The 14,891-nt window shown below is 52.0% G+C and overlaps 2 protein-coding genes across 10 annotated transcripts; one reads left to right on the top strand and one right to left on the bottom strand.

Annotated features, from left to right (window-relative positions):
• The first annotated feature begins 1,866 nt into the window (after positions 1–1,866).
• On the top strand, positions 1,867–12,391 carry Blcap (BLCAP apoptosis inducing factor). Of its 8 annotated transcripts, none has more exons than XR_011368736.1 (3): positions 1,867–2,298; positions 2,704–2,951; positions 3,055–4,408. XR_011368736.1 is itself a non-coding variant. In XM_070007277.1 (3 exons), the coding sequence occupies exon 3, from the start codon at positions 10,582–10,584 to the stop codon at positions 10,843–10,845; it is 264 nt and encodes an 87-aa protein (XP_069863378.1). In that variant the 5' UTR covers positions 1,967–2,298; positions 2,704–2,947; positions 10,408–10,581; the 3' UTR covers positions 10,846–12,391. The 8 variants fall into 8 exon arrangements, 2 of the variants coding, with proteins under 2 accessions (XP_069863378.1, XP_069863377.1); XR_011368739.1 differs by having other exon boundaries at positions 1,868–2,298; positions 3,153–4,408; XR_011368737.1 differs by having other exon boundaries at positions 1,869–2,298; positions 2,704–2,947; positions 3,069–4,408.
• Positions 6,959–8,540, bottom strand: Nnat (neuronatin). 2 transcript variants are annotated; one of them, XM_070007278.1, is made up of 3 exons: positions 8,386–8,540; positions 7,352–7,432; positions 6,959–7,131 (listed from the first exon to the last, which is right to left on the bottom strand). In XM_070007278.1, the coding sequence occupies exons 1-3, from the start codon at positions 8,455–8,457 to the stop codon at positions 7,039–7,041; spliced, it is 246 nt and encodes an 81-aa protein (XP_069863379.1). In that variant the 5' UTR covers positions 8,458–8,540; the 3' UTR covers positions 6,959–7,038. The 2 variants fall into 2 exon arrangements, with proteins under 2 accessions (XP_069863379.1, XP_069863381.1); XM_070007280.1 differs by lacking the exon at positions 7,352–7,432.
• Positions 12,392–14,891: the final 2,500 nt, after the last annotated feature.

Raw genomic sequence — 14,891 nt, 5'->3', positions numbered from 1 at the left:
ATAGGTTGAGATTTAGTTGGGACCGAGTTCTCCTAAGTGATTGTACCAATGTCCTAAATCATCAGCAACTTCAGATGCTCTGGTTTCTTGTCCATGCTCAGCTTCCACAACAAGACTCCTCTTTCCCTCCAGGGTTAGACACTGGATATGTCTGGCACTGACCCTGGCAATAATAGAATGGTAATGGGCCTCATTCAGGCTTATTGGGACTCTCAGCTAGAGGACAGATGTATATCTCTTGACTTGCATGCAATTCCATGAACTGGGATGGCCATCTTGGGTCCAGTACAAGGACAACAGAGATGGAAGGGACGTAGTCATTGAAAATACTGCCAAACCAACCATTCCCTTCACCTGCCACCAAATCTTGGGCTACTTATATTTTAAGCCAATTAATTTAGTATGTTCCCCCCCCCTTTTTTTTAAAGGAGAGAATCATAAACCCTCTCATTTTCAAACCCAAGTGTCATTTCTGTCCTTCACAGCAGTCAGGACCATTGAACATTCTCTCATTCCTGGCAACTTCCCTCTGGGAGCGCATGACTACTAGATCCTGCTGCATTCAGCCTCATTTCCTGGTTCCTCCTCCTCTGACAGTTCTTCTACCTACATTCCCTCTGGCACTAGGATGTACCTATCATCTGTGTGCTAGGGGTACCTCAGCCTTCCTTGAGAGCTGGTTTCTCAGAAGACTGACTATTCACCTACCACCCACCCAGGTTTGAAATGCCCAGGCATTTCAAACACTTGTACTAGGGCTTGAACTCAGGGTCTCACATGCTCACTTAGCTTTTTCAGCTCAAGGCTTTGTGCTGTGCCACTTGAGCCACACTTCCACTTCCAGCTTTTTGCTGGTTAACTGGAGATATGAGTCTCTCAGACTTTGCTGCCTGGGCTGGCGTTGAATCCTCAGATCTCAACCTCCACTGGTGCACAAATATAATTTCTCGAAGCCAAACCTCTGATCTTCCATCTGTTTTCTTCAGACTTCCCACTCTTTCACCCCTTCCTTGGGGCCCACCCACTCCAACTTTACATCCCCTCCATCTCCAGCTCCCCTAGGCACTGCCCTGTCACAGTCTCCATTCCTTGGAGCCTGGGATGCTGCACCAGCCTTGTAGATGGTCTCTGACACCCACTCCCCATGCCTTCCAAGCTGGGCAACCAGGGTGGCCTTGCAGACACAAATTCCAAGGCATTCCCCTGATGAAAGTGGCTTCCATTCCTCTCAGGATAGACTCAAATCCACTGTGTTACGAGGCCTGCCCTATTCCATGCTTAACCTCTCACCCTCATGCTCTGTCCCTCCCACCTCCACATCTGGGGCAAGGTGTCTGATCTGCCCTCTCACTCTTGCCTGACACTACTTCTTACTTGTCCTTTTTTAAAAAATCCCATCTGCTGAAAGGTGAGGCCCCATCCTCACTTTTCACCCCTCACCCACTAGGACCCCAGTAATTTCTCATAGCCCTCAACTTCCCCTCACAACACTTCTTGTGGTCCATAGTTAAGTGTACGTTTTATTAAAATGATTAATATATAGTGATTACTGGATGGGAGGTCTTTCCTCCTCTCCCCTCCCCCTGACACTTCACCCATTAGACTTGGCCCCGTCTGGAGTTCAGGAACAGACCTTCCGGCCTCTAGCATTATGCTAGTATACCTAGGTTCTCAGGGCAGGTGTTGAATTAGCTAATAAAGGGACCCATTGGGTTTATACAGCCACCACAACCTCCCTGGGGCAGGCACTCCCACAGATAGGAGGGATTCCAGAAAGGGGAGGAGCAGGACTCAAGTTCTGAGCCAGGATCTTTCCCCCGGACGATAGGCTAGGGCCAGGTCGAACTTTGAGCCTCGAGAAGCACAATCCAGATCACCTGCCAGAGGCTGGGCTCTGCTGGCTCGGCTCACCCGGAGTAAAGATCATAATCTGCTGCATATGCATGAGGGGACCATGGGCCCTGGGTTCAGGGCTGCCCATGCCGTGCCTGATGAAAAATTCTTCGTGTTTGAAGACCCTGGACTTCTGCAATTTCATAAAACGACAGACGAAGTCCTTCAAGCGTTGTGAGTGGCGGATACTGAAGGGGAAATCCTATTTTGTGATCCTATTTCGGGCTATAGGAACAGGCGTCCGCTGAAGACAGCCCGATTTCGGACGAGGGTCCTCGGCAGACCGGACTCGAAGACGAAGGGGGCGTCTCCCCGGCTCCGGCGGCGTCGGCGGCGAGCTGAGGAGGAGGCTGGCTGCGACCGCGAGCGGCGACAGTGGCGGCGGCGCCATGGCGGGCCTCGCAGGTACCGTGGCGTCAGCCTACTCGGGGCGGGATGAGAGGGCCCCTCTGTGCGGCCGCGCCGCCATGTTGTCCCTTCGGGGTCACCTTAGGCGTCGCTGGGTCCCCCACGGGTTTCCTCCCCCGCACTCCGGGCGGGGGTGGGGACGCCCCTGTCCGGCGTCTGGGGATGGCTGCCCTGCTTGGCCCCCAGCCTGGGCCTCGGGGGACGGGGCGGGGAGGGGTCCCTTCCTGGCGCGAAGGTGGGTCTCGGGGTTCCTAGGTCTCACCGGCCTCCAAGGTCAGCGCCCTCTCTGGATGGGGTCGGCGGGGTGGGGGGCGCGACCGCCACCTCTCCAACCTGGTCCCAGGCGGGATCGGTGGGGGGACCGCATGCTAGAGGCCTGGCCCTCGCCCGCCACTTCGACAGGACGTGAGGGAGAAGGAAGAGAAGGACTTGCCCCCCCTCCCCGCCACCCCTCGGATCCGCTCTGGTAGCTGGGGTACTAGATGGCGCTTGGCTCCGGGTCGCGGGGTGCTTTTCAATCCCTGCAAACTTTACGTCAAGTCTGGACACCCCTGCCCGCTCTCCTCCTCGTGCGGGGAGTGGCCCTGAAGGGCAGCCGAAGGAACGGGAACGCCCGTCACACTCATAGCCTGGAAAAGGAAGAATGGCAAGTGTGTGTGTTGGTGGGGGGAAGGGGGTTGGGAGGGGGGGGCTGGGGACAGTGGCTCTTCTCCTTTTTCCTTCCGTACCTCCTCTTTTTTTTTTTTTTTAAAGTTTTTTTTTTCCAGGCCTCTGTGTCCAATTTCAGCGATACATGTTGGGAGACTTGGGGGACTGCTGCCCTAGAAAAGAAACGGCGTTTCTGTTTGTAGGTTCCCATCATCTTTTGTGCCTTTTAGGGAGCTGAGGTGTTGGGGACGGCGTCCCTGCCCTGCCTGACACGATCCCACCCATCCTGTCAGCCTCTGGACTCGGCAACTCCAAAGCTAGGACCAAAAAAAAAAAAAAAAAAAAAAAAAAGTTCCAGCTTCTGTGCTTATGCCAACTGCTTCTTTGTTGCTTTAAATCAGAGATGAGTTAATGTTAAGCAAATCTGTATTAAAAAAAAAAAATTGGGTTTCTGGAAGCCTGGTCAGTTTCCAGTGGTCAGATCAATTCTCTATCTGAAATTGATCTTCTTAAAGAATTGCTGCCAAGATCAGTTTAATCTTTTATCTGTCATGTGTTATTTTAAAAAGGAATGTAGGTTAGACTACATTTTTTTTTTGTTTGCTCTCCTATCTTTGAAATTCAGGCATTCCATTTCAAGCCTGTTGCAGTGTGATATACCCCAGAGCCATGTGTTGCCTTCTCTGACTTCCTGCCCTGGAGATGCTCAGGAATCTGAATCACACTGGGGTATATGCCCTGCAGTAGAGGGAGACCACAGGAGATCATTTCCAGGGAATACAGTGATGGATGATGTGTTTTGGGGTTATATGGAAGAAGTCAGAGGTCACCCCAAAAGCAGAGGCTTGTTAGACTAATGTGTGTTTATTTATATATATAGACATTTAATCCTAGAGAGGGATGGAATTAACTGCACATGCAGAATCTCCCTTCTGTGTGTTTGTTGACTCCTGAGGGAATACAGTTTGAAAATAGGTATCTAGTAAATGGCTCATAGCACACCTGCTTCCTCTTCCAGCTTTGGTTCACTGAGCTGTGGCTGGCCCTGAAGCCAAAGCTCAAGAAACTTGTTCTCACCCCACCCTTCAAACAAACATCCAATCACAGTTCAGACACTCCACAGATAGAGATAACAATGTCTCTTGATATCTCTATCTAGAGAACACTGAAAGACACGATCTTTGTCTTCTGAAAGTTGTGACCTACCCGCTCCCCCCCCAATTCAACTTCAACTGGTTAGGCTAAGAAACTAACAACCTTTCTCAGACAATAGTACCAAGAGTCTGACCTCTTGCTGGGGTCCCACAACACCATTCCAACTCCCTTGAAATGTCATCTGTTCCATTCTTGACCTTGTATGTGTGGGCTAGCAGTGGTTTAGGGTGAGTTCTGTGTACTAAGGCTTTACAATAAAACAAAACCTCTCATTGCTCTGCAAGAATAAAATGTTTTAATGGTATAGCTTGTGGAAAGCACTTTATAAACAAGATGTGTTTGGACCAGACTTGTAGCATTGCCTGAAGAGGAAAAGGAGATGGATTCCTCTGTCTTCTCCAGTGGCTTTAGTCTGCAGGAGGGTTTGGGGATGGGAGCTGAAAGTAGGAATGGGTCTCTCTCACAGTCAGGCCACCCATTGGGTTCAGGCCACAAGAGCAGCCCTTTCCTGGATGTCTTTCCTCTTACCATGCTACACTTAGAACTCTGCTGAGGATAGATGGAGGAAAAATTCTGCCGAGGTCATCTGGAAAGCCCAGGGTACCAATAACCCCCTGTCTTTTGGGGTGAGCATTGGGGGAAGGGTGACAAGGTGTACTGTGTTCCAAGCAGTCATTCACTACTGTGACTTTCTTCCCTGAACTCAGCTGTTGGCTACCCTGGGCTGAAATAGAACACCTGGGGCAATGGGAAATGGTACCCATCCTTGGCAAAGCTGGAAGGGACGAACAGAGAACCCATGTTGAAGGATGGGCTGTGATTTAGTGTAGAAAACCTCAGAAACTTCCCATTTTGAGGCCTGCCAAAACATAGGCTTTAGGAGGGAGGAAATGTGGGCATTGCAGGCTGATGAGTCACCCTGGGGCAAGAGGAGACTTGCTTCAGCTTCAGGCTGTGGTAGGCCTGTAGCCATCCCATTAAGGAAGATAAGAGGCTCAGATTGCACATCCCACTAAAATCCTGAGTCCTGACTGCCACTTTGATAGATTATTCCTAGTATCTGAGGGTTCATTTGGGATCTTGATGGAGAACTAAAAGGAGAACCGGGGGGGGGGGGCGTTATTAGTCTGCTTGGTGGCCAAAGCTGACTTGATTCAAGGCAAAGCCCAGACCAAACCAAGATCTGCATCCTTTGCCTCCATATACCTCTACTTTGAATGAAGGTGGTGTCTTTACAGGTGTCCATGGTTGGGCTGAGGAATTTAAGGGTTGTGCTTAGGGTAGGGAACAGGGTTCAGAGGGGTAAGGTGCTTCGTGCTCCTGAATGAAACAACAGTGACTAAGGGATTTGAGGAAATGGCAGGAAAAGGGATTTATGACCTTATACCTCCCTCCTTTGGTGTTGACCCAGGAACAGATGTGTAGTGACAGGGACAGAAAAAGCTGGAGATGAGGCCGAACAGGTGGTAGGGTCACTTGGTGGGAGTTAGCTGACTGCATGTAAAAAGAGCCCTGACTCACTGAGGAGTGAAGGCAGCAGAGCAGCCAGCCACCCTTCCTGACATGGCCGTGGGAGAGAGCCCTGGGCAGGGTCTGGTAAGATCCTAGGGATGGGGAGGTTCCTGCAGAGTAGGAAGCCCAGGGCGATTGGGGCCAGGCCAGAGAGTTATAAGGCCCGGCAAGATGGCTTTGGAATGGTCCTGAGGCTTAGAGCATTAAGCTGTCCAAAAGGGGGCACCACACCACACCTATCCCATATTCACTGTCCCACCTGGTGTCACCGCCCCCTCCCCCGCCCCGCCCCCCCTGCAGTGTCTGGCTTGTGTTCTGAAACTACCGCTGTAGGTCCTCAGCACCCTACTTTAGTGCCAAGCCCCTCCCACCTTCTCCACCCTCCCTCCCCCGCCCCCATCTTTCCCAATAAGAAGCCATGGCCTCTTATTCTGAGACCACAAGTGAGGGCCCCCACCCATCTGGAGAGGGGGAGGGGTTCCTTATTTGGAGACTAGTAAAAGAAAAACTACAAGACACAAGCTTTTGGTGATCCCCCACCACCCTGCAGGGTCCTAGGACACTGCAAGATGGGGGAGGCACTCTTTTATTTTTTGCAGAGGCGGTCCCTATCCTCCAGGAGCTTACAATCTAGCTGGGGAGACACAACTAAGCAGACTAAATCAGTACAATTAGCGTTTACTACAACACAATTGCGTGAGACCGGGGAAAGCAAGATCAGTGAGGGGCGGGGGGTTCGGAGAAGATGTTTTAGTAGAGATGGGATTAATTTGCTGGTTGAATAGGTCCGAATCAAGTGACACATTTGCGGGGGGTGGGAGTGGGCTTGGGAGGCAGTAGGGGAAAGGGGGAATGAGGGGCAGAGGCAGCAAAGTACAGGTGCCATATGCAAGGGACAGTGAGAGGGCCCCACGTAATTTCGTAACCCCCTCCCTTCTCGCTCATGCCCCGCCCCCTCAGTCCCGCCACACTGGCACAGAGGTGTTGCTTTTCTGCTGCGCTGAGATTCAGGGCTTTTCGGCTGGTGATGTCAGAATGTCCATTCTGCTGGCCGGTGGAGTGTTGGACTTCCACGGTAGGGCCTGCTGGTATGGCCGTGGCTTGCTGGCCGGGATGGCGCCGTCCCGGCTTCCTCCAGATCAGAATGTGGTGCCTATGCCCAGATGGGGGTCTGCTCCTCATCCCCCCCCCTCCCGCTCCGCCCACAAATGGGACGGGTGCAAAGGGATGGGAAAGGGTCTGGTTTCGTCGTCATTGTCGCTTCTCCGGGGGGCCTGCCGGCCCCTCACTGACCTTGGCTAGTGCCCCTCTGGCGAGGGAGCACGGGGGACCCCCCATTCCTGTGCGGCACTGGCTCCCGTGCTGAACGAGATGCACAGGAGCACCTGATGACACGGCCGCCCAGGGCTGGGAGGTGGGCCCTCAGTTGGGGGCTCGCTGCCGGCGCTCCCCCAGCACCTGACGCCCGGTCCGGGACACGGTGTAGGCCAGCTTCTGCAGGGAGTATCTGAACACCTGTGGCAAGAAACCTGATCTTAGTGGAGAGCACCAGTAGCCAGTCTGAGGTGCTACCATGCCCGCCCCGGCCCCACCCCCGGCCCCGCCCGCCTGTCCAGCGTGAGCCAGAGAGGCGGGCCTGGGCGCAGCTTGTCCACGAGTCAGGGCAGCTGGGGCTTTTCCAGCTGTGCTGAGAGCTGCATGGCGGCAAGCTGATTGGAGCCAGACTTAGGTATACCTCACTTCTCGCAATGGGCTGTGTCCCTGGAGGATTTCGAAAAGCGAATCCTACCCAGTAAATGCAGCATTCCAGGAACACCTTGAAGGAAATATGCGATTCCTTTGGCAAAGGCTTTCTTTAGCAGGGAATTCTTCAAAAGGGAGCTTTTAGGGTAAATGACTTTGTGAGCAAAGCGCGTTATTCTGATTTAGTTTGATGCAAAGCACTTTTGCCACAATTCTTCAATAAAGTCATATGTATTTTTTTGGGGGGGGGGAAGCACGTTTCTCCCCTTCCATTTTTTTTTCCTGTGAAGAGCTTTTTCCCTCTCATTGTTTTTTGCTCAGTGCTTTTGTCCAATTCATTTGTTTTTATTAGCTCGTTTGTCTTTTTTTCTGCAATGCGACTTTTATCTAATACTTTTTTTCTACCTAGTGTTTTTTTGTCTGATTCCTTTTTCCTGCAATGCGTGTTTTCCTTTTCTTTTTCCCCACTTAATTACTTTATTTCAAACTTGTAGGGTTCTTTTGTGAAGTTTTTTTAAATTGAGAAGTGCCTTTTTTTAAGCCTGTTTTCCATACTACCCCCTCAAGTGCTATATGTTAAGTGTGGTATGTATTGTTTTAAAGAAATTTTCCCCGCAGTGCGTAATTTTTAAGGCGGAAATTTTTTGTTCTGTGAGCATTACCGTCTTGCCACACACATGTGCCCCGCCTCCCTCCTGAGGTCCAGTTGGTGTGTAGCGTGTTTTTCTTACCACTTAGGTCGCTAAAAGCCTCGGCGATCGTCCACAGCGGGCAACCGCCGCGCCCCAAGTCTTTGTTCCCGGCTGGGCGCGGGCGCACCGGGGAGGGTCTACACGGGGAGGTGGCCGCGGGGAACGGGAGGAAGTACGGGGATGCGCAGCGGCACAGCGGCACTAGGGCAGGCAGGGATCCCAGGGATCGCGGCAATCGCGGGATTGGACGGGGTCCGGGAGGCGGCAATCGCGACGCGGGTTTGGGATGCGCGCATCGGGAGCCGTCTCCCACCCAGAGCCCGGGCACACTTACCTGCAGCAGCACGCGAAAGATGTACCAGCCAATGATGAGCAGTTCAGCCGAGGCTGCCGCCACTGCCGCCATGGTTCCGAGCGTGGTGGATGGATCGAGCGAGGGTTCGCCGAGGTCCGCGGGTCTCCTGGAGTCCGCTGGTCTCCTAGAGTCCGCTGTTGGGCGCACTGCCGCAGCCGCGGCGGCCGCGCCTTAAGTACCCGCCCGCCACCTGAGTGCGCATGCGCGGTTAGGAGGGGGCTGTTCGGGAGGAGGGGTGGCCCGGGGTGCCCCTCGTTCGCCAGGAGAGAGAAAAACAAAAAAACAACACACACAAAAAAAATCCACCATCTGCTCTTTCCTCACCGCCCCCCACCCCGAGGCCCATCTGAGCCCCTTTCCAGAAGCTTCCGCCCTTCCCGCTTTTGAATTTCGGTGTGAAATGGAGGGGCGTCAGGATACTGGGTAGAATACGGGGTGCAGATTCTTAGTGCGGCATCCCTCTCTTCAAGCCCTGATCTGGACAATCGAACCCAACGTCCGCTGCCGCGGCACAAACATAAACCCGAAGTTAGGGAAGGGGCCTCGGTGCCAGGGGACCACCTTCCCGGCGCCGTGTCACCGCGTCCCACTTAGCACCTTCCGCATTCTCGAGGAGTTTAATGCAGCCCTGTCCTCTTCGTGCCCGGGGGCTGTCAGTGCGTAACCCTTCCCGGATTCCTGGCGGCTCGGCCCCGCGCGGCCAGGCCGCGGATCCGCGGCTCCCGCAGGGAGCCTTGCGCTCGGGGCGCAGGAACTCAGCAACGCGTCCTCCGAGAGTCTGGGCGGTCGCATTGGAGGGAAGCATCGGGGCCCTTTGTGTGTGCAAAAGGAACGAGCAGTACAGGGAAGTGGCCAGAATGTATTCAGGGGTAGTTTTCGATAAGCCACATCACCTCCTGTTTCCCGCTCGCTCTCCCCGACCCTCCGAGGTGGGCTGTGTGGTTCTCCGTGCCGCGCCAGGCAGCTGGAACCGGAGCAGGGATTCACAGGCTACTTGTGGGACTGTCGTAGCTGGGTTTGAAGGCGATATGAATCGCTCTCTCTCAGCGTTCATCTTGCTGATCCCTAGCGGAGCAGGGGCTGCGGGTCCTTCTCAGAGTACCCAATTTAGGGTCCCTCTCAAGAACGTCCATCCTTCGGGTCCCTTTCCGAGAGCACATCCTGCAGGCTGCGGCGGGAAGACCTAGAGCCCCGCCGCGAGCAGGGGCCCTACGCTCTGCTCTGCCACAGACTGCCTGGCACAGAGATCAACTGGCCTTGGCCCATATATGTAGATAGGAAATTAATTTTGATTAAAGGCTCATAGAGGTCAGGTTCTGTACACTGCCAGCAGTAGTTGGATATATAATGATCCAAGCCAGTTTATTTTGGTTCAAAGTAGTGGTGCATTGGCTTTAGAAGAAGTTAACCAGTTTGGACAATTTGAAAAAGGCAGGCCTGACCTAGGCTGCCACTTGGGGATCCACTACCTATCTTCTGTCTCCAGCCTGCAGTGCAGGGGTGACTTATTTAGACCAATCATGGCCTCATTGTTGAATCCAGTACCTACTGCTAAGAGATTAGATGCAGAACCCTTTCTCACCACAAGGGGGCAGAGCAGAGAGCAGATGGTGTCCTGTGGCCAACCACAGGGCGGTATTGTGAGGTCTGGGCCCTTTGAGGACGGACTGCAGCCCCAGGAGGCTATACATGATCTCTGCTGGGCAGGGCCCCCCCGGCAGAGCCGGTCCACTGTGTGACCCGCCAAAGAGCCCTCTCAGGAAGACCCCAGTTAGAAGCCCCGGGGGGGAAACACCCCAGGAGGTTTCTCAATCTGGTGACTGCAGAGTAGACCTTCCATTGGGTGGGTGGGGAGGAAAGGGCATTCACATTTGCTGTTGTTAACCACGATCCATTTTTCCAAATAAGTATACATTCTATTCCTGTTTTTTTTTTGTTTGTTTTTTGTTTTGTCTGTCTGTTTGTCTGTCTGTTCTTTGTTGTGTTGACTTTTCTCTTCAGGATCCCTGCTGCCTTGGTGATCCCAGGCTGACAGCCAGAGAGCACAGCGGCTCAGCTCCTGGAGAGAGGGTTGAAGAAAGTGGAGGGCAGCTGCCTGCGCCCACTGGCTCCCATTAGGTCGGTTCCTGCAGCGGTACCTGGCAGCCTTGACGAAGGCCCTGCCTGGCAGAGATCATGTATTGCCTCCAGTGGCTGCTGCCCGTCCTCCTCATCCCCAAGCCCCTCAACCCCGCCCTGTGGTTCAGCCACTCCATGTTTATGGGCTTCTACCTGCTCAGCTTCCTCCTGGAGCGGAAACCTTGCACGATTTGTGCCTTGGTTTTCCTGGCAGCCCTGTTCCTCATCTGCTATAGCTGCTGGGGAAACTGTTTCCTGTACCACTGCTCTGATTCCCCGCTTCCAGAATTGGCACATGACCCCAGCGTCGTGGGCACCTAACAGCCACCCTGCTAGCTTTCCAAGGAAGCAGAAGACGGGAGGGGAGGCACTGACATAGGTCATAAAGCATTGGAGTTTCAAATCCCGCAGCCCGCGGGTGCTACATTCCTGAAGACGCCTCTTTGACCTGTGATGTTTTATCCTTATAATGTGAATAATGGCACTGACCGGTGCTTTTATTGTAGAGTCCTACAGTCATGGGTGGTCTTGTGGTTGTATGTGTTCTGTCCCTATCTGGGTTCTGGCTGGTGGGATGGCCACCTCCCTCGCCTCATTGCTGCGAGGAGTCTTATCTACGCCATCCTGGTCAGTAGCCCTAGTGTTACCTGGGAAGATAATATCCCAGTCTTCCTGTCATCTCTGTGATCCCTTCTGGCCAGGGTCTCCCTCCTTCTCAGAATGTTGCTGACTCCTCAGTCTGTTTCCTGGTTTCCCTTGTTTCCTCTCCCCCTTTCCTTTTTGGGGGGAGCACCTGTCTAAGACAGGACTTGTTTTTGCACTTATCTCGAATTTGAAGAGATTGCTGACGCCCAAGAGCCTCGCTTTTTCGTCCCTCTTACCCTGTTCAGCAGGCTAGACAGAAACGTGTCTTGACTGTTGGTTGTCCCCAAACCTCCAGTATTTTCTCAGCTTCATTTTTAAGAAAGAAGCATCAGATAGATGTTGCTCTTCCACCTGGGTGTCCAGGCTCATGCGTTCCAGCCTGGCCTCACTCCCTTTGCCCTTCTTCCTGCCTTTCTCAGCCTTCCTGAGGGGGGCCTTCCCTGTGTCTCCTGTGCATGCTCTGCAAGATGGACGTGTGGTGTGTTTGCATAGACTCAGCAGTCCCCAGCAGAATGAATTGGAAAGTATTTATGTGTTTCATAGCAGCCATGATCCCTTTGGTAGGTGTTTGGATATTTTTCTGTGTGTTCTCTGTGTGTGTGTGTATTTGTGTAGGTGTGTGTATGTTTGTGTGTGCCTGTGTGTATGTGTACAAGTACATATGTATATTCCTTTTGAAGAAGCTTTACCGAACGTGTTCTGATTTTGAGGTTTACTAGTAGCTATAGTAGGTGCTGCTGCAGTTTTTATTTAGCATGGGAATTGCAGTGATCAGCACGGTGAACTCCATGGTGGTTCATTCAGACAAGACACAGGGGAGCAGTGGCCATCGTCTTCCATCTTTCCGCCAGGAGCTTCCTCATTCCTGTCACATAGACGGTACCTCATGGAGAATGTAATGCACAGGAAGACTTTGTGACTGTCATTTGCTTCCCACCCTCCCCCTCCCCCCCTTCTCTGCGCTTCAGTAGCAAGTGTTGGCAAAAGAGACTTTGTCCTGGCCCCTGCCCACCAGGGATCATCATGCTTGTCCTGCCAGTTGGATCCATCCCTCAAGGTTGTCTGAGGAGGGAGGGAGGTGGGTTTGGCAGAGGACAGAGCTGGCGGCAGGCCACGTAGGAAATCGCTTGTGAAACATGTGGACTGCTGTTCTAGAGCTTTCATTTTTGGTGTGTCCGTTACACAGCTGTTTGAAATGTTTAATAAAGCTTTATAAACTTTACTTTGTGATTTCATGTGGTTGCAGTCCATTTGGGTTGTGCGTGGTATTGGATTTCTTAGTTGGTAGGGGGCAGGGGGCTGAGGACTTGGCACCAGAGTACCTTAGCCTGAAAATTTGATCTGTTCTCTAGAGAGCAGATGGTGGGATTGGAGGAGAGGGAAGGGAGACCAGAACTAGGCAGGCAGTGAACACGAGGGAGTCTGAAAGTTTTCAGAGATGACACTTGGGTTTCTCAGCTTCCAGGGCTTCCTGCCTGAAATTGTTTCCCTCCATAGGAGATTTGAGTAACAGTTCCCTTGACAAACAACGTCAGACAGCTGGAGCTCTAATCAGCAAGGATTTTAATGGTGCTGCTTCTGAAGCAAAAATAAAATGGAAACCCCTCATGGCATTTATAAAGTGGAAAAATAAATAAGGCTGTCCACCCAGAGGACTCCAGGCTGTGGCTCAGAGTGGGAGAAGGGTGTGGTTCCATGCTGTGAGTGTCCTGCTCTCATACCCATGCCCCAGGGAGACAGGGAGGCAAAGCTCGGCAAGGCCTGTGCTGCACATCTGCCTCTGAGTTGTTCCTCCTCACTCTGTTAAGAGATAGAGTAGCTCTGCTTGCCCAAGGCCTGGGGCTCTTGTGAGAAATTACTGGTAATTTCCTGAGACATCACCTGCCTTACTTAGACTTTTAGTTACTGCTGTAACATTGTGTGCACTTTTCTTCTGCTCCTTTCCCATCTTCCACCCTTATTTCCTGCCTCCCACCCCCCACCCCTACCCCATTCCTAGCATTGCTGATCCCTGCTTTTTCTTCTTGATTAAAACTTACCCAAGATGTGTCTGGTTTTGGAGATGTTTTCTAGGAATCAAACTTTTATCTATCACATCTACTTGGTACCCTCCCCCACCTCCCTCCTCCCATCTGGTTTTTTCCTGGGTTGTCCAGATCAGCTTGGCGGTTCTGCAGAGGCTTGACAAGCTGAGGACTTGTACATACAGAGAGGATGGTTTGTTCAACAAACACTGAGAGCCTGTACCCGGCTTGCTAGGGATTTCAGGGCAAGACCCAGGACTGACTCCCTGGGACCTCACAATTCTAGCTTAGTGGAAAGACTTAACAAAATAGACAATTGCAAATTCCAGAAACAAACCAAACAAACAAAGGCTTTTGTGGCCCTACTCTCCTGTGGAGGCACCTGGATAATAAATGAAGCCAAGATTATTGCTTATTTTGCTCTCCTTTAGACAACAGCTTTCTGTTTTAGGTCAGGTCGCTTGAGAATCACACTCAGGCCTCCCTCTGAAAGCTGTGTTGGGTCTTTCCACAGGGAGCCGGTGTCCCACTCCACCCCTCCCATAGTGCCTGCCAGATCAGCATTCTGACTGCCCGGTGATGTTTTCCACCTTGTCCAGCACCCACCCCTCTTCCTGAAATGCCTTTCAGGAAAGCCAAGAGAAGATAATGTTGCTGCAAAAGTAGGACCAAGGCCTTAGAAAAAACACACAACTGCATTCTACTGCTGTCCACTGTGGCTCCTGGTGTGGAATGGGTGCTTGCTTGCCTGATACCTAAAACCCAACCACCAGAAAAGTGACCTGCTCTGGCTCTCCTTAGAGTTCAAATGTGGTCTGTAGAGTGAAGACAGTTCTCCCACCCCTAATATCCCAGGAGTTCTTTCTCCTAGGATCTTTGGGTCCTCCTGAACCCATTTGAGGAGGGTGTCTGAGCTCTGAGTAGGTGGCAAGGCTCTTTGGAGACTGCCTATATGTGCTATCGGCTTTGATCAGCATACCATGTGAGCCTAGATACCTGCCTCTGCCAGGAAGCTTTCTAGGATTTCTCCTCCCTAGGGCTCACTTGTCTAAAGAACTTTGCTTAGCCTTCCATGGAGTGTAAGGGATACTTCCTCCTTCTTAGTGATAGTTTCTAGAGGGCATGGCCCATGAGGCCCCCTTCTGCCTTGAAAAGAGCCCTGCATTATGATTTCATTCAACTGGCATTTGTCAAAATTTCATGCAGGAGCAGGACTTGGAACTTCAGTGAACAGTCCCTTCCGTCAGCAAGTTCTACAGGCTAATGGGAAAGGGGACAATATTGGGTGGATTATCTCAGAAATACATAGCTAGGGGCTGTGCCAGGTGCTAGAAAAGAGTCTTGGGAAGGATGTGATGCCAGTCTGGGAGGATTGACATTCAGGCCAAGAACTGAAGATCAAGTACAAATAAGCAGTGAAGAAATAAAGATGTTTCCTACTCTTTAATAAAGACAGGGGGGCTGAAAGCAAAACAAAGAACCACCAGTATCTAGCTGCCTTAAAATCAAAACCCAAAGGCTTTTGGGGAAAAAGAAGTCAGACTGTTTAAAGCTAGAGAACTAACCATGTGCAGGATTGTAAGAAGTGTGAGGGTATGTAGATTAAATTGCTGGCAACAGGTCCCAGAACTCCATCTGATTTCCATGTGACTGTGAGCCAGTGCAGTGTATAAGGAGGGGTTCTTTGCACAGGGAACA

Source organism: Dipodomys merriami, unplaced genomic scaffold (assembly GCF_024711535.1).
Source record: "Dipodomys merriami isolate MVZ:Mamm:240054 unplaced genomic scaffold, mDipMer1.0.p SCAF_7, whole genome shotgun sequence".
NCBI classification, from domain to species: Eukaryota; Metazoa; Chordata; class Mammalia; order Rodentia; family Heteromyidae; genus Dipodomys; species Dipodomys merriami.
The sequence above is the reverse complement of the archived record's forward strand: the minus strand, read 5'-3'. Positions and strand labels throughout refer to the sequence as shown.